Raw genomic sequence first — 24,177 nt, forward strand, 5'->3', positions numbered from 1 at the left:
TGCAGGTTGGTTCTCTGTTGGTTCAAAATCAGTGGAAAGAGCCCAGGCTTTGGAGTCAGAGGGCATGGGTTCGAATCCCAGCTCCGCCAGTTGTCAGCTGTGTGACTTTGGGCAAGTCACTTCACTTCTCTGTGCCGCAGTTACCTCACCTGTCAAATGGGGATGAAGACTGTGAGCCCCTCCGTGGGACAACCTGATCACCTCGTAACCTCCCCAGTGCTTGGAACAGGGCTTTCCATATAGTAAGCGCCTAATAAATGCCATTATTATAAGCGCTTAGTCCAGTGCTCTGCACACAGTAAGCGCTCAATAAATACGATTGATTGATTGTGAGGTGCTAACTACCACCGATGAGTGTCAGAGAAAGTTCAGGCCAGAGCGCCCCGTCCCTCGTTTGGGAACTGTTGGGATGAAATCTGGAGCTCAGGAAGGTCCGGCCCTTCTCTCCTCCCCACGCCAACCCACCCCTCTTCCCAGTAATAATAGCAATGATGGTATTCGTTAAGCGCTTACTATATGCCAAGCACTGTTCTAAGCGCTAGGGGAGATACAAGGTGATCAGGTTGTCCCACGCGGGGCTCACAGTCCTAATCCCCATTTTACAGATGAGGTCACTGAGGCCCAGAGAAGGTCAGTGGCTTGCCCAAGGTCATACAGCAGACAGGTGGTGGAGCTGGGATTCGAACCCACATCCTCTGACTCCCAAGCCCGGGCTCTTTCCACTAAGCCACGCTGCTTCTCTTCATCTAGTGCTTCCAATCTAGTGGGGGAGTCAGAAGGTCATGGGTTCCAATCCCGGCTCTGCCAGCTGTCTGCTGTGTGACCTTGGGAAAGTCACTTCTCTGGGCCTCAGTTCCCTCCTCTGTAAAATGGGGATTGTGACGATCAGCTCCACATGGGACAGGGACTGTGCCCAATATATGTTTGTACATATTTATTACTCTATTTATTTTACTGATACATATCTATTCTATTTTATTTTGTTAATATGTTTTGTTTTGTTGTCTGTCTCCCCCTTCTAGACTGTGAGCCCACTGTTGGGTAGGGACCGTCTCTAGATGTTGCCAACTTGGACTTCCCAAGCACTTAGTACAGTGCTCTGCACACAGTAAGCGCTCAATAAATACGATTGATTGACTGATTGATTGATCTCCCCCACCCCCACTTCCACTTGGCACTGGTCCCCAGGGCAGGGACCTGGTATTTAATAATAATAATAATAATAATGGTATTTATTAAGCGCTTACCATGTGCAAAGCACTGTTCTAAGCGCTGGGGAGTTTCCAAGGTGATCCCACGGGGGGGCTCACGGTTTTAATCCCCATTTTACAGATGAGGTCACTGAGGCCCAGAGAAGTTAAGTGACTTAATAATAATAATAATGGTATTTGTTAAGCGCTTACCATGTGCAAAGCACTGTTCTAAGCGCTGGGGAGGTTACAAGGTGATCAGGTTGTTCCACAGGGGGCTCACAGTTTTAATCCCCCATTTTACAGATGAGGTCACTGAGGCCCAGAGAAGTTGTGACAATAATAATAATAATGATGGTATTTGTTAAGCGCTTACTATGTGCAAAGCACTGTTCTAAGCGCTAGGGAGGTTACAAGGTGATCAGGTTGTCCCACGGGGGGCTCACAGTCTTAATCCCCATTTTACAGATGAGGTAACTGAGGCCCAGAGAAGTTGTGACTTAATAATAATAATAATGATGGCATTTGTTAAGCGCTTACTATGTGCAAAGCACTGTTCTAAGCGCTGGGGAGGTTACAAGGTGATCAGGTTGTTCCATAGGGGGCTCACAGTTTTAATCCCCATTTACAGATGAGGTCACTGAGGCCCAGAGAAGTTAAGTGACTTAATAATAATAATAACGATGGTATTTGTTAAGCGCTATGTGCAAAGCACTGTTCTAAGCGCTGGGGAGGTTCCAAGGTGATCAGGTTGTCCCACGGGGGGCTCCCAGTTTTAATCCCCATTTATAGATGAGACACAGAGAAGTGAAGCGACTTGCCCCAAGTCACACAGCTGACAAGTGGCGGAGCCGGGATTTGAACCCATGACTTCTGACTCCAAAGCCCGGGCTCTTTCCACTGAGCCACGCTGCTTCTCCTCTTTGGCGACGGTTGGCCAGGCGGGCCAGGCGGCCGGCTGGCTCAAAGCTGTAGAAACTGGACGGCCAGGGCTAGCGCGAAAGGAACGGGCCAGATTTCCGTCTGGAGGTTGGGATTCCTGGCTGCATTCCCTCCACCAGCCCTCTGCCTCTGGGCGGGGAGGTGGCGAGGGATGAAACTGGCTGGATGAAAAGGTCCGACAGGCCTGACATCGCCTGTGGAGAATAATAATAATAATAATAATAATAGCATTTGTTAAGCGCTTACTATCATCATCATCATCAATCGTATTTATTGAGCGCTTACTATGTGCAGAGCACTGTACTAAGCATTTGGGAAGTACAAATTGGCAACATATAGAGACGGTCCCTACCCAACAGTGGGCTCACAGTCTAAAAGGGGGAGACAGAGAACAAAACCAAACATACTAACAAAATAAAATAAATAGATATGTACAAATAAATAGAGTAAAAAATATGTACAAACATATATACATATAAATATGCTTACTATGTGCAAAGCACTGTTCTAAGCGCTGGGGGGATACAGGGTAATCAGGTTGTCCCACGGAGGGCTCACACTCAATTCCCATTTTACAGATGAGGGAACTGAGGCCCAGAGAAGTGAAGTGACTTGCCCAAAGGAGGCCTTCCCAGACTGAGCCCCTTCCTTCCTCTCCCCCTCGTCCCCCTCTCCATCCCCCCCATCTTACCTCCTTCCCTTCCCCACAGCACCTGTATATATGTTTGTACAGATTTATTACTCTATTTATTTTATTTGTACATATCTATTCTATTTATTTTATTTTGTTAGTATGTTTGTTTTTGTTCTCTGTCTCCCCCCTTTTAGACCGTGAGCCCACTGTTGGGTAGGGACCGTCTCTAGATGTTGCCAATTTGTACTTCCCAAGCGCTTAGTACAGTGCTCTGCACATAGTAAGCGCTCAATAGATACGATTGATGATGATGATGAATTGGCGGAGCCGGGATTTGAACCCATGACCTCTGATTCCAAAGCCCGGGCTCTTTCCACTGAGCCACGCTGCTCCTGCACTCCTTCCCCTAGGCCCAACATGTTTCGGCAAGAATCGGTACCCGACTCCTCTGTTACCGTGGGCGGCCACCGCCTGCCAAGCGGTCGCTTCCTCCTTCCCAGAGCCGGCAAAGCGGATCCCTGGGCTCGACCGGCCGGGATCCGGATTCGGATCCGGGCCCCGGCTGCAGCGGGAGCAAAAAGTGAGGGCGTTGGGGGGGTCACACCACGAACACCACTCTCTGTGGTCGCAGCCACTTCTTTGTTTCTATCCTTTCCCCTGCTGGCCTGTTCCAAGACAGATCTAGCGTCCCTTTCGTCCCACTAACACCCCAAATAATAATTCATAATAATAATAATGATGGCATTTATTAAGCGCTTACTATGTGCAAAGCATTCATGCATTCAATCGTATTTATTGAGCGCTTACTGTGTGCACAGCACTGTACTAAGCGCTTGGGAAGTACAAGTCGGCAACATAGACGGTCCCTACCCAACAACGGGCTCACAGTCTAGAGGGTGGAGACAAACAAAATAAAACATACTAAGCATCGTTTAAGTGCTGGGGAGTTTATAAGGTGATCAGGTTGTCCCACGGGGGCCTCCTAGTCTTAATCCCCATTTTCCAGATGAGGGAACTGAGGCCCAGAGAAGTCACACAGCGGACAATTGGCGGAGCCGGGATTTGAACCCACGACCTCTGACTCCAAAGCCCGGGCTCTTTCCACTGAGTCACACTGCTTCTCCTAATCCACACCCAATTCAATCATATTGAATCCCCCTCCTCCCCCTCTCCATCCCCCCCGCCTTACCTCCTTCCCTTCCCCAAAGCACCCGTATCTATGTATATATGTTTGTACGGATTTATTACTCTATTTATTTTATTTTACTTGTACATATCTATTCTATTTATTTTATTCTGTTGATATGTTTGGTTTTGTTCTCTCTCTCCCCCTTCTAGACTGTGAGCCCACTGTTGGGTAGGGACTGTCTCTAGATGTTGCCAATTTGTACTTCCCAAGCGCTTAGTCCAGTGCCCTGCACACAGGAAGCGCTCAATAAATACGATCGATCGATTGATTGATTGAGAAGAGAGTCTCCGGCGGAGGAAAGAACGCCGTCTGTGTGCGCGGGGGGTCGCAGGTTCCACCTCCTTTGGGGGCCCATCGGGCTTCACTCCCTTTCGAGCAACAGGGGCTGGAAAGACAGTCGGGGGGGGTGTGAGTTAACGATGAGACACGGGCAACTCCCAATTCTCCTAGAAAGTACCCACCGCCTTCAGCAATCAACCAATCAATCAGTCAATCGTATTCATTCATCCATTCATTCGCATTTATTGAGCGCTTACTGTGTGCACAGCACTGGACTGAGCGCTTGGGAAGTCCAAGTTGGCGACATCGAGAGACGGTCCCTACCCAACAGCGGGCTCACAGGCTAGAAGGGGGCAGCCCAATTTTGCAGGCCAGAAGCTTTCTGTGGGCAGGAATTGTGTCTGTTGTATTTTTTTTTTAATTCGTATTTATTGAGCGCTTACTGTGTGCAGAGCACTGGACTAAGCGCTTGGGAAGTACAAATTGGCAACATATAGAGACGGTCCCTACCCAACAGTGGGCTCACGGTCTAAAAGGGGGAGACAGAGAGCAAAACCAAACACAGTACTCTTCCAAACTCTTAGTACAGTGCTCTGCACACACTAAGTGCTCAATAAATATGGCTGATAATAGGCGCGGAGTCCCCGGACGATGGTCTGGAGTCAATCAATCAATCAGTCAATCGTATTTATTGAGCGCTTACTGTGTGCAGAGCACTGGACTAAGCGCTTGGGAAGTACAAGTTGGCAACATATGGAGACGGTCCCTACCCAACAGTGGGCTCACGGGTTAGAAGGCCCCCCGGACATCCTCCCCCGGCCTCCCTCTCCGGTCCGGCCCGCCCGTACCTGTCTGTCCGTCAGCGCCCCGGGCTCCGGTCGTTTCCAGGACGACGCCAAGAGGACATAGAGCACCAGAAGCCCGAAGACCACCACTAGCATCCCAATCGTGTTGGCAAAGCGGGCCTCCACGGGCAGGCTGGGGTAAGAGGCCGTCTGGTTTCTCCTGTGGGGTCAGAGGGGCCGGTTGGCTCTCCCCGGGCTCATTCATTCATTCATTCATTCATTCATTCAATCGTATTTATTGAGCGCTTACTGTGTGCAGAGCACTGGACTAAGCTCTTGGGAAGTCCAAGTCGGCGACATCTAGAGACGGTCCCTACCCAACAGCGGGCTCACAGTCTAGAAGGGGGAGCCGGACGACAAAACAAAACGTATTAACAAAATAAAATAAGTAGAATAAGTTGGCAACATATAGAGACGGTCCCTACCCAACAGCGGGCTCACAGTCTAGGAGGGGGAGACGGACAACAAAACCAAACATATTAACAAAATAAAATAAATAGAATAAGTTGGCAACATCTAGAGACGGTCCCTACCCAACAGCGGGCTCACAGTCTAGGAGGGGGAGACGGACAACAAAACCAAACATATTAACAAAATAAAATAAATAGAATAAGTTGGCAACATCTAGAGACGGTCCCTACCCAACGGCGGGCTCACAGTCTAGAAGGGGGAGACAGGCGACAAAACAAAACGTAGTAACAAAATAAAATAAATAGAGTAAATATGTACAAATAAAATAGAGTAATAAATATGTACAAAAATATATACAGGTGCTGTGGGGAGGGGAAGGAGGTAAGGTGGGGGGGATGGGGACGAGGAGGGGGCTCCTTTCCCTCCCCCCACCCCTCCCTGGAGGGGACCTCTAGGCTGTAGGCTCCATGTGCAGCGTGGCTCAGGGGAAAGAGCCCGGGCTTTGGAGTCGGAGGTCCTGGGTTCAAATCCCGGCTCCGCCACTTGTCAGCTGGGTGACTTTGGGCAAGTCACTTCACTTCTCTGGGCCTCAGTTCCCTCATCTGGAAAACGGGGGTGAAGACTGTGAGCCCCCCGAGGGACAACCCGATCCCCTTGTAACCTCCCCGGCGCTTAGAATAGTGCTTTGCACACAGTAAGCGCTTAACAATCAATCAATCGTATTTATTGAGCGCTTACTGTGTGCAGAGCACTGTACTAAGCGCTTGGGAAGTACACGTTGGCAACATATAGAGACAGTCCCTACCCAACAGTGGGCTCACAGTCTAAAAGTATTAACAATACCATCATCATGTGGGCAGGGAGTGTGTCTGTTAATTGTTTTATTATACTCTCTCGAGTGCTTAGTACAGTGCTCTACACACAGTCAGCGCTTGTTATATTATACTCTCTTGAGCGCTTAGTACAGTGCTCTGCACACAGGCAGCACTCAGGAAATTTTGTTTTGTTGTCTGTCTCCCCCTTCTAGACTGTGAGCCCGTTGTTGGGTGGGGACCGTCTCTGTATGTTGCCGACCAAGCGCTTAGTACAGTGCTCTGCACACAGTAAGCGCTCAGTAACTATGACTGACTGACTGGAGGACAGTCGTACTACCACCAAAATCGATGGGTGGGACCGTCTGGGCCTCTCCATAATAATAATAATGATAATGGTGTTATTTGTTCATCATCATCATCAATCGTATTTATTGAGCGCTTACTATGTGCAGAGCACTGTACTAAGCGCTTGGGAAGTACAAATTGGCAACACATAGAGACAGTCCCTACCCAACAGCGGGCTCACAGTCTAAAAGGGGGAGACAGAGAACAAAACCAAACATAACAACAAAATAAAATAAATAGGATAGATATGTACAAGTAAAATAAATAAATAAGTGCTTACTATGTGCAAAGCACTGTTCTAAGCGCTGGGGGGGATACAAGGTGATCAAGGTTGTCCCACGGGGGGCTCACAGTCTTAGTCCTCATTTTACAGATGAGGGACCTGAGGCCCGGAGAAGTGAAGTGACTTGCCCAAAGTCACATCGCTGACGAGTGGCGGAGCCTGGATTCGAACCCATGACCTCTGACTCCAAAGCCCGTGCTCTTTCCACTGAGCCACACTGCTTCTCAGGACCAATTATTATTATTATTGTTATTGCTATTATGGTCGTTGTTAAGCACTTACTTTGTGCCAAGCACTGTACTAAGCGCTGGGACTGATACAAGGTAGTGGGGTTGGACACAATCCCAGTTCCACATATGGCTCGCAGTCTTAGTCTCCGTTTTACAGATGAGGTAACTGAGTCCCAGAGAGGTGAAATGACTTCTCCAAGGTCACACAGCAGACAAGCGGCAGAGGCAGGATCAGAACCCGGGTCCTTCTGACTTTCCGGCCTGTGTTCTAGCCAACAGGCCACGCTGCTAGACTAGACTGTGAGCCCGCTGTTGGGTAGGGACCGTCTCTATATGTCGCCAACTTGGACTTCCCAAGCGCTTAGTCCAGTGCTCTGCACACAGTAAGCGCTCAATAAATACGATTGAATGAATGAATGAATGCTTGTCAATTCAGCGCGGCTCAGTGGAAAGAGCCCGGGCTTTGGAGTCAGAGGTGATGGGTTCAAATCCCGCCTCCGCCACTTGTCAGCTGTGTGACTTGGGGCCAGTCACTTCACTTCTCTGGGCCTCAGTTCCCTCATCTGTAAAGTGGGGATGAAGACCGTGAGCCCCCCGTGGGACAACCTGATCAGCTTGTACCCTCCCCAGTGCTTAGAGCAGTGCTTTGCACTTAGTAAGCGCTTAATAAATGCCAGACTGTGAGCCCACTGTTGGGTAGGGACTGTCTCTATATGTTGCCAACTTGTACTTCGCAAGTGCTTAGTACACTGCTCTGCACACAGTAAGCGCTCAATAAATATGATTGAATGAATGAATGAATGAATGCTTGTCAATTCAGCGCGGCTCAGTGAAAAGAGCCCGGGCTTTGGAGTCAGAGGTGATGGGATTAAATCCCAGCTCCGCCACTTCATCATCATCATCATCAATCGTATTTATTGAGCGCTTACTGTGTGCAGAGCACTGTACTAAGCACTTGGGAAGTACAAGTTGGCAACATATAGAGACGGTCCCTACCCAACAGTGGGCTCACTTGTCAGCTGTGTGACTTGGGGCCAGTCACTTCACTTCTCTGGGCCTCAGTTCCCTCATCTGTAAAGTGGGGATGAAGACTGTGAGCCCCCTGTGGGACAACCTGATCACCTTGTAACCTCCCCAGCGCTTAGAACAGTGCTTTGCACATAGTAAGCGCTTAATAAATGCCAGACTGTGAGCCCACTGTTGGGTAGGGACCATCTCTCTATGTTGCCAACTTGGACTTCGCAAGCGCTTAGTCCAGTGCTCTGCACACAGTAAGCGCTCAATAAATACGATTGATTGACTGATTGATTTTTAGACTGTGAGCCCACTGTTGGCTAGGGACTGTCTATGTTGCCAACTTGGACTTCGCAAGTGCTTAGTCCAGTGCTCTGCACACAGCAAGCGCTCAATACGACTGATTGATTGATTGATTTTTAGACTGTGAGCCCACTGTTGGGTAGGGACCGTCTCTCTATGTTGCCAACTTGGACTTCCCAAGCGCTTAGTCCAGTGCTCTGCACACAGCAAGCGCTCAATAAATACGATTGACTGATTGATTGATTTTTAGACTGTGAGCCCACTGTTGGGTAGGGACCGTCTCTCTATGTTGCCAACTTGGACTTCCCAAGCGCTTAGTCCAGTGCTCTGCACACAGCAAGTGCTCAATAAATACGATTGATTGATTGATTGATTTTTAGACTGTGAGCCCACTGTTGGGTAGGGACCGTCTCTCTATGTTGCCAACTTGGACTTCCCAAGCGCTTAGTCCAGTGCTCTGCACACCGTAAGTGCTCACTAAATACGATGGATTGATTGATGATTATTATTGTTATTATTAATTCCACCCTTCTCCCCTCCGGGACCGTGGTCCTGGCCCCGATTCGGTCTTTCAGCGGGGTCCCCTCTCGTCTCGCTAGCACTCTCCTCCTCGTCCTCCTCCTCCAGATGGCCGCCCTGCTTGCCCAGGAGGAGAACCCGCCCCCGGGCCCAGGACTCACAGGCTGATGAAGAGCTTCTCGTTGATGCCGGAGAGGACGGAGGCTACGGTCAGGGAGAGAATGGAGGCCCCGAAGAACACGTGGATGGGTTTGTGTAGGCTGCGCATCTCCAAGGGCGCCCAAGGCAGCAGGAAGACGGCAAAACCGGACAACCACTGGCGGGAAAGACAGGGATTCATTCATCATTCATTCATTCAATCGTATTTATTGAGCGCTTACTGTGTGCAGAGCGCTGGACTAAGCGCTTGGGAAGGACAAGTCGGCAACATCTAGAGACGGTCCCTACCCAACAGTGGGCTCACAGTCTAGAATCAATCAATCAATTGTATTTATTGAGCGCTTACTGCATGCAGGGCGCTGGACTAAGCGCTTGGGAAGGACAAGTCGGCAACGTAGAGAGGCAGCCCCTACCCAGCAGCGGGCTCACAGTCTAGAAGGGGGAGACAGGCGACAAGACAAAACATATTAATAAAATAAACAAAACATACAGTCTTTTAGACTGTGAGCCCACTGTTGGGTAGGGACCATCTCTAGATGTTTCCAACTTGTACTTCCCAAGCGCTTAGTCCAGTGCTCTGCACACAGTAAGCGCTCAATAAATACGACTGAATGATTATTCTATTCTATTCTATTTATTTTATTTTGCTAATATGTTTTGTTTTGTTGTCTGTCTCCCCCTTCTAGACTGTGAGCCCACTGTTGGGTAGGGACCGTCTCTATATGTTGCCAACTTGTACTTCCCAAGCGCTTAGTACAGTGCTGTGCACACGGTAAGCGCTCAATAAATACGACTGAATGAATATTCTATTCTATTCTATTTTATTTTGTTAATATGTTTTGTTTTGTTGTCTGTCTCCCCCTTCTAGACTATAAGCCCGTTGTTGGGTAGGGACCGTCTCTATATGTTGCCAACTTGTACTTCCCAAGTGCTTAGTGCAGTGCTCTGCACACAGTAAGCGCTCAATAAATACGATTGAATGAATATTCTATTCTATTCTATTTATTTTATTTTGTTAATATGTTTTGTTTTGTTCTCCGTCTCCCCCTTCTAAACTGTGAGCCCGCTGTTGGGTAGGGACCGTCTCTATATGTTGCCAACTTGTACTTCCCAAGCGCTTAGTCCAGTGCTCTGCACACAGTAAGCGTTCAATAAATACGATTGAATGAATGAATGAAAATATGTACAAGTGAAATAAACAGAGTAATAAATCTGTACAAACATCTATACAGGGGCTGTGGGGAGGGGAAGGAGGGAAGGCGGGGGGGGATGGGGAGGAGGAGAGGAAAAAGGGGGCTCAGTGTGAGGTGAACTTCACTTCGCCGGGCCTCAGTTCCCTCATCTGGAAAATGGGGAAAAAGTCTGTGTGCCCCCCGTGGGACAACTTGATTCCCCTGTATCTACCCCAGCGCATTCGGGTAAGGACCAAGGACACACCTTGGGGGTCCCTCCTCACTGCCTCGCCCACACTTCTCCCACTCCGGCCACCTCCTTATTCATTCAATCGTATTTATCAACTTGTACTTCCCAAGCGCTTAGTCCAGTGCTCTGCACACAGTAAGCGCTCAATAAAAATGATTGAGTGAATGAATGGAGCGCTTCCTGTGTGCAGAGCACTGGACTAAGCGTTGATGTTGCCAACTTGTACTTCCCGAGCACTTAGTCGAGTGCTCTGCACACAGGAAGCGCTCAATAAAAACGATTGAATGAATGGAGTGCTTACTGTGTGCAGAGCACTGGACTAAGCGCTTATGTTGCCAACTTGTACTTCCCAAGGTCTTAGTCCAGTGCTCTGCACACAGGAAGTGCTCAATAAATATAATTGAATGAATGAATGAATTGAGCGCTTCCCGTGTGCAGAGCATTGGACCAAGCGCTTATGTTGCCAACGTGTACTTCCCAAGCGCTTAGTCCAGTGCTCTGCACACAGTAAGCGCTCAATAAATACGACTGAATGAGTGAATTGAGCGCTTACTGTGTGCAGAGCACTGGACTAAGCGCTTATGTTGCCAACATGTACTTCCAGTGCTCTGCACACAGTAAGCGCTCAATAAATACGATTGAATGAATGAATGAATGAAGTACAAGTTGGCAACAGCTAGGGACGGTCCCTATTTATTCACTCATTCATTCATTCATTCATTCACTCATTCAATCGTATTTATTGAGCACTTACTGTGCAGAGCACTGTACTAAGCACTTACTGTGTGCAGAGCCCTGTATTAAGCGCTTGGGAAGTACAAGTTGGCAACATATAGAGATTCATTCATTCAATCATATTTATTGAGCACTTACTGTGTGCAGAGCACTGTACTAAGCACTTGGGAAGGACAAGTTGGCAACATATGGAGATTCATTCATTCATTCAATCGTATTTCTTGAGCGCTTACTGTGTGCAGAGCACTGGACTAAGCGCTTGGGAAGGACAAGTTGGCAACATATAGAGATTCATTCATTCATTCAATCGTAATTATTGAGCGCTTACTGTGTGGAGAGCACTGTACTAAGGGCTTGGGAAGGACAAGTTGGCAACATATAGAGATTCATTCATTCATTCAATCGTATTTATTGTGCGCTTACTGTGTGCAGAGCACTGTACTAAGCTCTTGGGAAGTCCAAGTTGGCAACATCTAGAGATGGTCCCTACCCACCAACGGGCTCACAGCCTAGACGGGGGAGACAGACAACAAGACAAAACATGTGGACGGGTGTCAAGTCATCAGAATAAATAGAAATAAAGCTAGATGCACATCATTCCTCCTCTACATCCCCACGTTTCCTGAACTGGACGCTGTCCCTGCTTCCTTTCAACAACCCACATGTCATCCAGCGCTTAGAACAGTGCTTTGCACATAGTAAGCGCTTAATAAATGCCATCGCTATTATTTATTCCACGCTGCTCAACACTCCCTCTGCCTCGAAGCCTTCCTTGGAGGACATAGAGAAGCAGCGTGGCTCAGTGGAAAGAGCCCGGGCTTGGGAGTCGGAGGTTGTGGGTTCAAATCCCGGCTCTGCCGCTTGTCAGCTGGGTGACTTTGGGCAAGTCACTTCATTCATTCAATCGTATTTATTGAGCGCTTACTGTGTGCAGAGCACTGGACTAAGCGATTGGGAAGTACAAGTTGGCAACATCTAGAGACAGTCCCTACCCAACAGCGGGCTCACAGTCTAGAAAGGAGAGAGAGCCGGCGTGGGCAGGAATGGTCTCTCTTTATTGCTGAATTACCAAGCGCTTAGTCCAGGGCTCTGCACACAATCAATCAATCAGTCAGTCATATTTATTGAGCACTTACTGTGTGCAGAGCACTGTACTGAGCGCTTGGGAAGGACAAGTTGGCAACATATAGAGACAGTCCCTACCCAACAGCGGGCTCCCAGTCTAGAAGGGGGAGAGAGCCGGCGTGGGCAGGAATGGTCTCTCTTTATTGCTGAATTATCAATCAATCAATCAATCGTATTTATTGAGCACTTACTGTGTGCAGAGCACTGTACTAAGCGCTTGGGAAGTACAAGCTGGCAACATACAGAGACGGTCCCTTCCCAACAGCGGGCTCACAGTCTAGAAGGGGGAGGGGAGAGCGGGCGTGGGCAGGAATGGTCTCTCTTTATTGCTGAATTATCAATCAATCAATCAATCGTATTTATTGAGCGCTTACTGTGTGCAGAGCACTGTACTAAGCGCTTGGGAAGGACAAGTTGGCAACATCTAGAGATGGTCCCTACAAAACAGCAGGCTCACAGTCTAGAAGGGGGGGGGAGAGCGGGCGTGGGCAGGAATGGTCTCTCTATTGCTGAATTCCCAAGCGCTTAGTCCAGGGCTCTGCACACAATCAATCAATCGTATTTATTGAGCACTTACTGCGTGCAGAGCACCATACTGAGCGCTTGGGAAGGACAAGTTGGCAACATCTAGAGACGGTCCCTACCCAACTATGGGCTCACGTAGTGAGCGCTCCATAAATAGGACTGGATGAATGAAGGGAGGGCAGAGGGCACCCACCTGACAGGCGTAGAGGAAAACGGTGGTGATCCCCAGCCAGCTGTGCAGTGAGTAGAGGTTGGCGATCTTCTTCTGGCTGTGAAACCTGAAGACGGCGAACAGGGCCAGGACCGCCAGGACGAAGGCGGCCAGGTGCAGGGCCGAGTGGAGCAGTTTCCAGGGCACTTTGGAGCCCACCCAGGACTGGGGCAGCCGGTACACCAGTGATGCTGCGGGGAGAACGGTCGTGCTGACCACCAATAATAATAATAATAACGGCATTTATTAAGCACTTACTATGTGCAAAGCACTGTTCCAAGCGCTGGGGAGGTTACAAGGTGATCAGGTTGTCCCACGTGGGGCTCACAGTTTCAATCCCCATCTTACAGATGAGGTCACTGAGGCCCAGAGAAGTGAAGCGACTTGCCCAAAGTCACCCAGCTGACAATTGGCGGAGCCGGGGTTTGAACCCATGACCTCTGACTCCAAAGCCCGGGCTCTTCTCCACTGAGCCACGCTGCTTCTCTAATCTATTGAGAGCTCACTGGACTAAGCGCTCAGTAATAATAATAGTAACAATGGCATTTATTAAGCGCTTACTATGTGCAATAATAATTATAATAATATAATAATAATAATATTACTTATTAAGCGCCCGTTCTACGCGCCGGGGAGGCTACCAGGTGATCATGTTGTCCCATGGGGGGCTCACAGTCTTCATCCCCGTTTTACAGATTAAGGGAACCGAGGTGCAGGGAAGTGAAGCTTCTAAACTGTGAGCCCACTGTTGGGTAGGGACCGTCTCTATACGTTGCCGACTTGTCCTTCCCAAGAGCTTAGTCCAGTGCTCTGCACACAGTAAGCGCTCAATAAATACGATTGACTGATTGATTGATTGATTCTACGTGCCGGGGAGGCTACAAGGTGATCAGGTTGTCCCACGGGGGGCTCACAGTCTTCATCCCCGTTTTACAGATGAGGGAACCGAGGCGCAGAGAAGTGAAGCTTCTAGACTGTGAGCTCACTGTTGGGTAGGGACCGTCTCTATACGTTGCTGACTTGTCCTTCCCAAGCGCTTAGTCCAGTGCTCTGCACACAGTAAGCGCTCAATAAATACGATTGATTGATTGATTGATTGATTCTACGCTCCGGGGAGGCTACAAGGTGATCAGGTTGTCCCATGGGGGGCTCACAGTCTTCATCCCCGTTTGACAGATGAGGGAACTGAGGCGCAGGGAAGTGAAGCTTCTAGACTGTGAGCCCACTGTTGGGTAGGGACCGTCTCTCTATGTTGCCAACTTGGACTTCCCAAGCGCTTAGTACAGTGCTCTGCACACAGTAAGCGCTCAATAAATACGATTGATTGATTGATTGAAGCGACTTGCCCAAAGTCACACAGCTGCCAACTGGCGGAGCTGGGATTTGAACCGCATCGTCCTGCTCCTTGCCCCCTCAGTCGAGGAGCTTAAAGACTTCTAGACTGTAAGCCCACTGTTGGGTAAGGACTGTCTCTATATGTTGCCAACTTGTACTTCCCAAGCGCTTAGTCCAGTGCTCTGCACACAGTAAGCGCTCAATAAATACAATTGATTGATTAAAGCATTCCCCAGATACGGTTCTTTCGGCTGCCTGGGGGAGACGAGGGGTTGAAAATAATAATAATAATAGTACTTGGTAAGTGCTTAGTTTATGTCAAGCACTGTTCTAAGCTCTGGGGTAGATACAAGGCGATCACGTGGTCTCACGTGGGGCTCACAGTCTTCATCCCCATTTTACAGATGAGGTAACTGAGGCACAGAAGTTAAGGCCATGGTCACCCAGCAAACAAGTGGCGGAGCTGGGATTCGAACCCAGGTCCTTCTGATTCCCAGGCCCGTGTTCTGTCCGCTAAAGCGCGGGGGGGACGGGGACGACGGCTGTGCCAAGCCTCCGGCTCATCCGGCAATCTTCAGTGGCGGGGTGGGGGGCTGTTTGGGTTGGGGGAAGGTGTAGGGGCCTAAAGGGAAGAAGGGCAACCCCCTCCCCTGAGGGGATGGTTGCTGTGCTACAGCATGGCTCAGTGGAAATCAATCAATCAATCAATCAATCAATCGTATTCATTGAGCGCTTACTATGTGCAGAGCACTGGACTAAGCGCTTGGGAAGTACAAATTGGCAACAGATAGAGACAGTCCCTACCCAACAGTGGGCTCACAGTCTAAAAGGGGGAGACAGAGAACAGAACCAAACATACCAACAAAATAAAATAAATAGGATAGAAATGTACGAGTAAAATAAATAAATAAATAGAGTGATAAATATGTAATAAATAAATAAATAAATATGGAAAGAGCCCGGGCTTTGGAGTCAGAGGTCGTGGGTTCAAATCCCGGCTCCGCCACTTGTCAGCTGTGTGACTTTGGGCGAGTCACTTCACTTCTCTGGGCCTCAGTTCCCTCATCTGGAAAATGGGGATGAAGACTGTGAGCCCCATGCGGGACAACCTGATGGCCTTGTAACCTCCCCAAGCGCTTAGAACAGTGTTTTGAACATAGTAAGCGCTTAACAAATGCCATCGTTATTATTAAGTACCATAATTATCATCCAAGTCACCCAACCCCAAGCCTCCATGCCCTTTTCTTTTCCATGGTATTTGTTAAGCGCTTACTATGTGCCAGGCACTGTTCTAAACGCCAGGGTAGGTAGGACTAATCAGTTTGGAAACAGCCCACGTCCCACGTGGGGTTCACTGTCTCAATCCCCATTTTACCGACGAGAAGCAGTGTGGCCTAGCGGATAGACACGGGCCGGGAGTCAGAAGGCTCCGCCACTTGTCTGCTGTGTGACCTTGGGCAAGTCATTTTACTTCTCTGCGCCTCCGTTGCCTCATCGACAAAATGGGGGTTAATACTGTGAGCCCCCTGGCTCACCCATACCTTTCCCCCTTTTCTGCCCCCATTCTTCTAGCCTGTGAGCCCGCTGTTGGGTAGGGACCGTCTCTATATGTTGCTAACTTGTACTTCCCAAGCGCTTAGTCCAGTGCTCTGCACACAGTAAGCGCTCAATAAATACGAATGAATGAATGAATGAATGAGTGACAGGGACTGTGTCCGACTTGATTTGTTTATATGAACTCCTGTGCTCAGTACAGTGCCTGGCACATAGGCTGTGAGCCCACTGTTGGGTAGGGACTGTCTCTATATGTTGCCAATTTGTACTTCCCAAGCGCTTGGTACAGTGCTCTGCACATAGTAAGCGCTCAATAAATACGATTGATTGATTGATTGATTGATTGATAGTAAGCGCTGAACGAATACCAAGCAGCGTGGCTCAGTGGAAAGAGCCCGGGCTTTGGAGAAGCAGCGTGGCTCAGTGGAAAGAGCCCGGGCTTTGGAGTCAGAGGTCATGGGTTCAAATCCCAGCTCCGCCAGTTGTCAGCTGTGTGACTTTGGGCAAGTCACTTCACTTCTCCGGGCCTCAGTGCCCTCATCTGTAAAATGGGGATGAAGCCTGTGAGCCCCCCCCATGGGACAACCTGATTACCTTGTATCCCCCCAGAGCTTAGAACAGTGCTTTGCACATAGTAAGTGCTTAATAAATGCCATCATTATTATTATCTGGAGTCAGAGGTCATGGGTTCAAATCCCAACTCCGCCAATTGCCAGCTGTGTGACTTTGGGCAAGTCGCTTCACTTCTCTGGGCCTCAGTTCCCTCATCTGGAAAATGGGGATGAACACTGTGAGCCCCCCGTGGGACAACCTGATCACCTTGTAACCTCCCCAGAGCTTAGAACAGTGCTTTGCACATAGTAAGCGCTTAACAAATACCATCATTATTATTATTATTATGAAACTGAGGCAAAGGGAAGTGACTCACTCGAGGTCATGCAGCATTCATTCATTCAATCGTATTTACTGAGCGCTTACTGTGTGCAGAGCACTGGACTAAGCGCTTGGGAAGTACAAGCTGTCAACATCTAGAGACGGTCCCTACCCAACAATGGGCTCACAGTCTAGAAGGGGGAGACAGACAACAAAACAAAATATATTAACAAAATAAAATAAATAGAATAGTAAATATGTACAAGTAAAATAGAGTAATAAATCTGTCCAAACATATATACAGGTGCTGTAGGGAGGGGAAGGAGGTAGGGTGGGGGGGGGGGGGGGGGAGGGGGAGAGGAAGGAGGGGGCTCAGTCTGGGAAGGCCTCCTGGAGGAGGTGAGCTCTCAGTAGGAGACGAGTGGCGGAGCCAGCACCTCTTTTGGCGGCTCCTTACTCACCCGCCCCGTAGAGCACCACCATCCCTGCTACCATCAGCACGGGATGCCAGTTGAATATGCCATCGGAGTCGACCCAGCCGAAGCCGCCACGCCAGTGTTGCACCCAATAGACGGTCAAGAGCACGCAGAGGGAGCCCAGGGCGCCCAGGGCCAGGGAGAAGAAGAGAAAGCGGCCCGCGGCCATCTCACTCCTGCGGAGGAGGGAAACGTGACGGGTCAAACACTCCCCTTCGGCCCGCCTGGACTCTTGCTGCCTGAGAAGACCCGAATCTCTCTGCTACCAGAATCCTCTCCCCCTCGTCCCCCTCTCCATCCCCCCAGTCTTACCTCCTTCCCTTCCCCACAGCACCTGTATATATGTTGGTATATATTTATTACTCTAGTTATTTATTTATTTATTTTACTTGTACATATCTATTCTACTTATTTTATTCTGTTAGTATGTTTGGTTTTGTTCTCTGTCTGCCCCTTTTAGACTGTGAGCCCACTGTTGGGTAGGGACTGGCTCTATATGTTGCCAACTTGGACTTCCCAAGCGCTTAGTACAGTGCTCTGCACACAGTAAGTGCTCAATAAATACGATTGATTGATTGATTGATTGATTGCTGCCCTGGCCCCGTGCTGCCTTCTAGCCTCTGCCCTCTCCACCGCTCCCGCCCCGGCCTGCAGGGATCAGACGGGGAATCACATCTCCACCGTCTGTTGGCCGGGGGACTCAAAAATCTCCAGTGGCTACCAATCAACCTACGCATCAGGCAAAAACTCCTCACCCTGGGCTTCCAGGCTGTCCATCCCCTCACCCCCTCCTACCTCACCTCCTTTCTTTCCTTCTCCAGCCCAGCCCGCACCCTCCACTCCTCCGCCGCTAATCTCCTCACCGGGCCTCGCTCTCGCCTGTCCCGCCGTCGACCCCCGGCCCACGTCCTCCTCCGGGCCCGGAATGCCCTCCCTCCGCACATCTGCCAAGCTAGCCCTCTTCCTCCCTTCAAGGCCCTACTGAGAGCTCACCTCCTCCAGGAGGCCTTCCCACACTCAGCCCCCTCCTTCCTCTCCCCCTCCTCCCCTTCTCCATTCCCCCCACCTTACCTCCTTCCCTTCCCCACAGCACCTGAAAATATGTATATATGTTTGTACATATTTATTACTCTATTTATTTTACTTGTACATATCTATTCTATTTATTTTATTTTGTTAATATGTTTGGTTTTGTTCTCTGTCTCCCTCTTCTAGACTGTGAGCCCACTGTTGGGTAGGGACCGTCTCTAGATGTTGCCAACCTGTACTTCCCAAGTGCTTAGTACAGTGCTGTGCACACAGTAAGTGCTCAATAAATACGATTGATTGATTGATTGACTGATTGATTCCCCTGGCCCGGAATGCCCTCCCTCCGCACATCCGCCAAGCTAGCTCTCTTCCTCCCTTCAAAGCCCTACTGAGAGCTCACCTCCTCCAGGAGGCCTTCCCACACTGAACCCCCTCCTCCCCTTCCCCATCCCCCCTGCCTTACCTCCTTCCCCTCCCCACAGCACCTGCATATATGTTTGTACGTATTTATTACTCTATTTTATTTGTACATATTTATTCTATTTATTTTACCTTGTTAATATGTTTGGTTTTGTTGCCTGTCTCCCCCTTCTAGGCTGTGAGCCCACTGTTGGGTAGGGACCGTCTCTAGATGCTGCCGACTTGTACTTCCCAAGCGCTTAGTCCAGTGCTCTGCACACAGTAAGCGCTCAATAAATACGATTGAATGAATGATTTTCTGCTTATTAAAGTAGAACGGGCAGGACCTCCCCGTCCCCCAGCTTCCCTCAATGCTGGCCGCTCCGCCGAGCCCATCGGGTACCAAAGCGAGGGCCGTGGATTATTTTACGGGGATGGCAGGAGCAGAGTCGGCCCCCAGTCCGTCGTTGCTCCCCACTAGGCTGGGGAGCTGTTGCCAACTTGTACTTCCCAAGCGCTTAGTACAGTGCTCTGCACACAGTAATCACTCAATAAATACAACTGATTGATTGATTGATTGGATTCTGGGTCAGAGGAGGGAGAAGCAGCGTGGCTCAGTGGAAAGAGCCAGGGTTTGGGAGTCAGACATCACAGGTTCTAATCCCAGCTCCGCCGCTTGTCCGCTGTGTGACCTCGGGCAAATCCAGCGCTTAGAACAGTGCTGTGCACATAGTAAGCGCTTCACAAATAATAATAACAATAATAATGGCATTTGTTAAGCGCTTACTATATGCAAAGCACTGTTCTAAGCGCTGGGGGGGATACAATGTGGTCAAGCTGTCCCATGTGGGGCTCCCAGTCTTAATCCCCATTTTTACAGATGAGGTAACTCAGGCTCAGAGAAGTTAAGTGACCTGCCCAAGGTCACACAGCAGACTTGTGGCGGAGCCAGGATTCGAACCCATGACCTCTGACTCCAAAGCCCGGGCTCTTTCCACTGAGCCACGCTGCTTCTCTAAATACCATCGTTATTATTCTCTGGGCCTCAGCGACCTCATCTGTAAAATGGAAATTAAGACTGTGAGCCCCACGGGGAACAACCTGCTTAGTACAGTACTTTGCCCATAGAAAGCTGCACATGAGAAGCAGCGTGGCTCAGTGGCAAAGAGCCCGGGCTTTGGAGTCGGAGGTCACGGGTTCACATCCCGGCTCCGCCAACTGTCAGCTGTGTGACTTTGGGCAGGTCGCTTCACTTCTCTGGGCCTCGGTTCCCTCATCTGTAAAACGGGGATGAAGACTGTGAGCCCCCTGTGGGACAACCTGATCACCTTGAAACCTCCCCAGTGCTTAGAACGGTGCTTCGCACATAGTAAGCGCTTAATCAATCAATCAATCAATCGTATTTATTGAGCGCTTACTGTGTGCAGAGCACTGCACTAAGCGCTTGGGAAGTACAAGTTGGCAACATATAGAGACAGTCCCTACCCAACAGTGGGCTCACAGTCTAAAAGGGGGAGGCAGAGAACAAAACCAAACATACTAACAAAATAAAATAAATAGAATAGATATGTACAAGTAAAATAAATAGAGTAATAAATATCATCATCATCAATCGTATTTATTGAGCGCTTACTGTGTGCAGAGCACTGTACTAAGCGCTTGGGAAGTACAAGTTGGCAACATATAGAGACAGTCCCTACCCAGTAGTGGGCTCACAGTCTAAAAGGGGGAGACAGAGAACAAAACCAAACATACTAACAAAATAAAATAAATAGAATAGATATGTACAAGTAAAATAGAGTAATAAATACCATCATCATCATCAATCGTATTTATTGAGCGCTTACTGTGTGCAGAGTACTGTACTAAGCGCTTGGGAAGTACAAGTTGGCAACATATAGAGACGGTCCCTGCCCAACAGTGGGCTCACAGTCTAAAAGGGGGAGACAGAGAACAAAACCAAACATACTAACAAAATAAAATAAATAGAATAGATATGTACAAGTAAAATAGAGTAATAAATATCATCATCATCATCAATCGTATTTATTGAGCGCTTACTGTGTGCAGAGTACTGTACTAAGCGCTTGGGAAGTACAAGTTGGCAACATATAGAGACAGTCCCTGCCCAACAGTGGGCTCACAGTCTAAAAGGGGGAGACAGAGAACAAAACCAAACATACTAACAAAATAAAATAAATAGAATAGATATGTACAAGTAAAATAGAGTAATAAATATCATCATCATCATCAATCATATTTATTGAGCGCTTACTGTGTGCAGAGCACTGTACTAAGAGCTTGGGAAGTACAAGTTGGCAACATATAGAGACGGTCCCTACCCAACAGTGGGCTCACAGTCTAAAAGGGGGAGACAGAGAACAACCAAACTAACAAAATAAAATAAATAGAATAGATATGTACAAGTAAAATAGAGTAATAAATATGTACAAAACATATATACCCATATATAGGTGCTGTGGGGAAGGGAAGGAGGTAAGATGAGGGGGATGTTGCCAATTTGTACTTCCCAAGCGCTTAGTACAGTGCTCTGCACATAGTAAGCGTTCAATAAATACGATTGATGATGATGGAGAGGGGGATGAGGGGGAGAGGAGGGAAGGGGCTCAGTCCGGGAAGGCCTCCTGGAGGAGGTGAGCTCTCAGTAGGGCCTCGAAGGGAGGAAGAGAGCTGGCTTGGCGGATGGGCAGAGGGAGGCCATTCCAGGCCCGGGGGAGGACGTGGGCCGGGGGTCGATGGCGGGATGCCATCACTAATTAGTAAGCACCTAAATACCATTATTATTATTATTACCTGAATTCCAAGCTTGATCCCCTTATGTTAGCTCCAGGGCCCTGGCCTGCACTGAATGGGAATGGGGAGGCCCAGGAGGCGAGGGAGGATGGAGGCTGCGACCCCAACGTCTGCTAGAAATCCCTTCTCTTGGCAGTCCGAGTCGCTGGTCCCCTCTCCGGAAAAAACGCTAGGCAAATTTGCCCTCGCTGTGCTTCCTCTTCGCTCTGGCATCCCCTCCCTTGACTTTCACACCCTCCACCAGCACCTGTGGACATCACTCTCCCCCCATGAAGCTTTCCAACTTCTGCTTTCTCAAATCCATTTTTACAACAAGGGATGGAAAGGGGAAGTGAAGAATCACGGTCCAGAGAGAGAAGAACGTCCCCAGGGTATACACAGACCAGCATGAACTGGGCCCAGCCTACAGGATGGAAAAATAATAATAATAATAATAATAATGATGGCACTTATTAAGCCCTTACTATGTGCCAAGCACTGTTCTAAGCGCTGGGGAGGTTACAAGGTGATCAGGTTGCCCCACGGGGGGCTCACAGTCTTCATCCCCATTTTCCAGACGAGGGAACTGAGGCCCAGAGAAGTGAAGTGACTTGCCCAAAGTCACACAGCTGACAACTGGTGGAGCAGAGCGGCCTCCAAAACCCCCCAGATGAATTTATGTTCATTCATTCAATCGTATTTATTGAGCATTTACTGTGTGCACAGCACTGTACTAAGCACTTGGGAAGGACAAGTTGGCAACGTATAGAGACGGTCCCTACCCAACGGCGGGCTCACAGTCTAGAAGGGGGAGACAGAGAACAAAATAAAACATATTAACAAAATAAAATAAATAGAATAAATATTTATGCTGGGCTCCAATGCCCCCAGGGCTCCAGGCTCCTCTTCTTCTTCTTTTAGACTGTGAGCCCACTGTTGGGTAGGGACTGTCTCTATATGTTGCCAACTTGTACTTCCCAAGCGCTTAGTACAGTGCTCTGCACACAGTAAGCGCTCAATAAATACGATTGATTGATTGATTGATTCTCCTCCTCCTCCTCCCTTCACACCCCCAAGGACCCAGGGTTGCCTCCTCCCCTTTCTCCCCTTCCCTTTAGTCTTGGATCCTTGCAGCGCTGAGGGGGAAGGAGGAAACCATTAGGTATCTAGGTATGAATGAACTACTACTAGAAGCGGCGTGGCTCGGTGGAAAGAGCCCGGGCTTTGGAGTCAGAGGTCATGGGTTCAAATCCCTACTCCGCCACTTGTCAGCTGTGTGACCTGGAGCAAGTCACTTCACTTCTCTGGGCCTCAGTTCCCTCATCTGTAAAACAGGGGTGAAGACTGTGAGCCCCCCGTGGGACAACCCAATCACCCTGTAACCTCCCCAGCGCTTAGAACAGTGCTTTGCACATAGTAAGCGCTTAATAAATGCCATCATAATTATTATTACTAATTACTACTATTCATTCAATCGTATTTATTGAGCGCTTACTGTGTGCAGAGTACTGTACTAAGCGCTTGGAAAGTACACGTTGACAACATATAGAGACGGTCCCTATCCAACAACGGGCTCACAGTCTAGAAGGGGTAGACAGAAAACAATACAAAACAAAATAAAATAAATAGAATAAATATGTACAAATAAAAGAAATACATAGAGTAATAAGTCTGTACAAACATATATACATATATACAGGTGCTGTGGGGAGGGGAAGGAGGTAAGGCCGGGGGGATGGGGAGGGGGAGAAGGGGGAGAGGAAGATGGGGGCTCAGTCTGGGAAGGCCTCCTGGAGGAGGTGAGCTCTCAGTAGGACTTTGAAGGGAGGAAGAGAGCTAGATTGGCGGATCTGTGGAGGGAAGGCATTCCAGGCCAAGGGAAGGTCGTGAGCCGGGGGGTCAACGGCGGGACAGAGAAGTCAAGTGGGTTGCCCAAGGTCACGCAGCAGACAAGTGGTGGGGGCGGAATTAGAACCCACGACCCCTACCTCCCATTCATTCATTCATTCAATCGTACTTACTGAGTGCTTACTGTGTGCAGAGCACTGTACTGAACGCTTGGGAAGTACAAGTTGGCAACCTGTAGAGCCGGTCCCTACCCAACAACGGGCTCACAGTCTAGAAGGGGGAGACAGACAGCACAGCAAACCATGTGGACAATCAATCAATCAATCGTATTTATTGAGTGCTTACTGTGTGCAGAGCACTGTACTAAGCGCTTGGGAAGTACAAGCTGGCAACATATAGAGACAGTCCCTACCCAACAGTGGGCTCACAGTCTAGATGTCTAGAAATCTAGATGACTGGACAGGTGTCAAGTCATCAGAATAAACAGAAGTAGAGCTAGATGCACATCACCCAGCGCTTAGAACAGTGCTTTTCACATAGTAATAGCTTAATAAATACCATTATTATTTATTATGATTACCAGCAGTGCCCTTGCCACTTGGCCACACTCCCAAAGGCTTCTGGGAGACGCAGTCCCGGCCCCTCCCCCGCCCCGAGCACGCACCTGGCGCTACGAGCCCTGAATCGGTGGCGC

At 48.9% G+C, this 24,177-nt stretch overlaps 1 protein-coding gene across 1 annotated transcript; it reads right to left on the reverse strand.

The window, feature by feature from the left end:
- Window positions 1–4,108: 4,108 nt before the first annotated feature.
- Window positions 4,109–24,177, reverse strand: LOC119943425 (cytochrome b ascorbate-dependent protein 3). The gene is made up of 6 exons (XM_038764398.1): window positions 24,148–24,177; window positions 17,400–17,590; window positions 13,159–13,367; window positions 9,161–9,315; window positions 5,083–5,239; window positions 4,109–4,340 (listed from the first exon to the last, which is right to left on the reverse strand). Exons 2-6 carry the CDS (start codon window positions 17,581–17,583, stop codon window positions 4,317–4,319), a joined length of 729 nt encoding a protein of 242 aa, XP_038620326.1. The 5' UTR covers window positions 17,584–17,590; window positions 24,148–24,177; the 3' UTR covers window positions 4,109–4,316.

The sequence above is a fragment of the Tachyglossus aculeatus genome, chromosome 22, assembly GCF_015852505.1.
Source record: "Tachyglossus aculeatus isolate mTacAcu1 chromosome 22, mTacAcu1.pri, whole genome shotgun sequence".
In the NCBI taxonomy this organism is placed as follows: Eukaryota; Metazoa; Chordata; class Mammalia; order Monotremata; family Tachyglossidae; genus Tachyglossus; species Tachyglossus aculeatus.

Coding starts and splice junctions, on each gene's coding strand:
- LOC119943425 (XM_038764398.1), bottom strand. CDS start 17,583: ATGGCCGCGGGCCGCTTTCTCTTCTTCTCCCTGGCCCTGGGCGCCCTG. Junction 13,368..17,399: donor GGTGGTGCTCTACGGGGCGG/GTGAGTAAGGAG, acceptor TTCTCCCCGCAG/CATCACTGGTGTACCGGCTG. Junction 9,316..13,158: donor TTTTCCTCTACGCCTGTCAG/GTGGGTGCCCTC, acceptor CTTTCCCGCCAG/TGGTTGTCCGGTTTTGCCGT.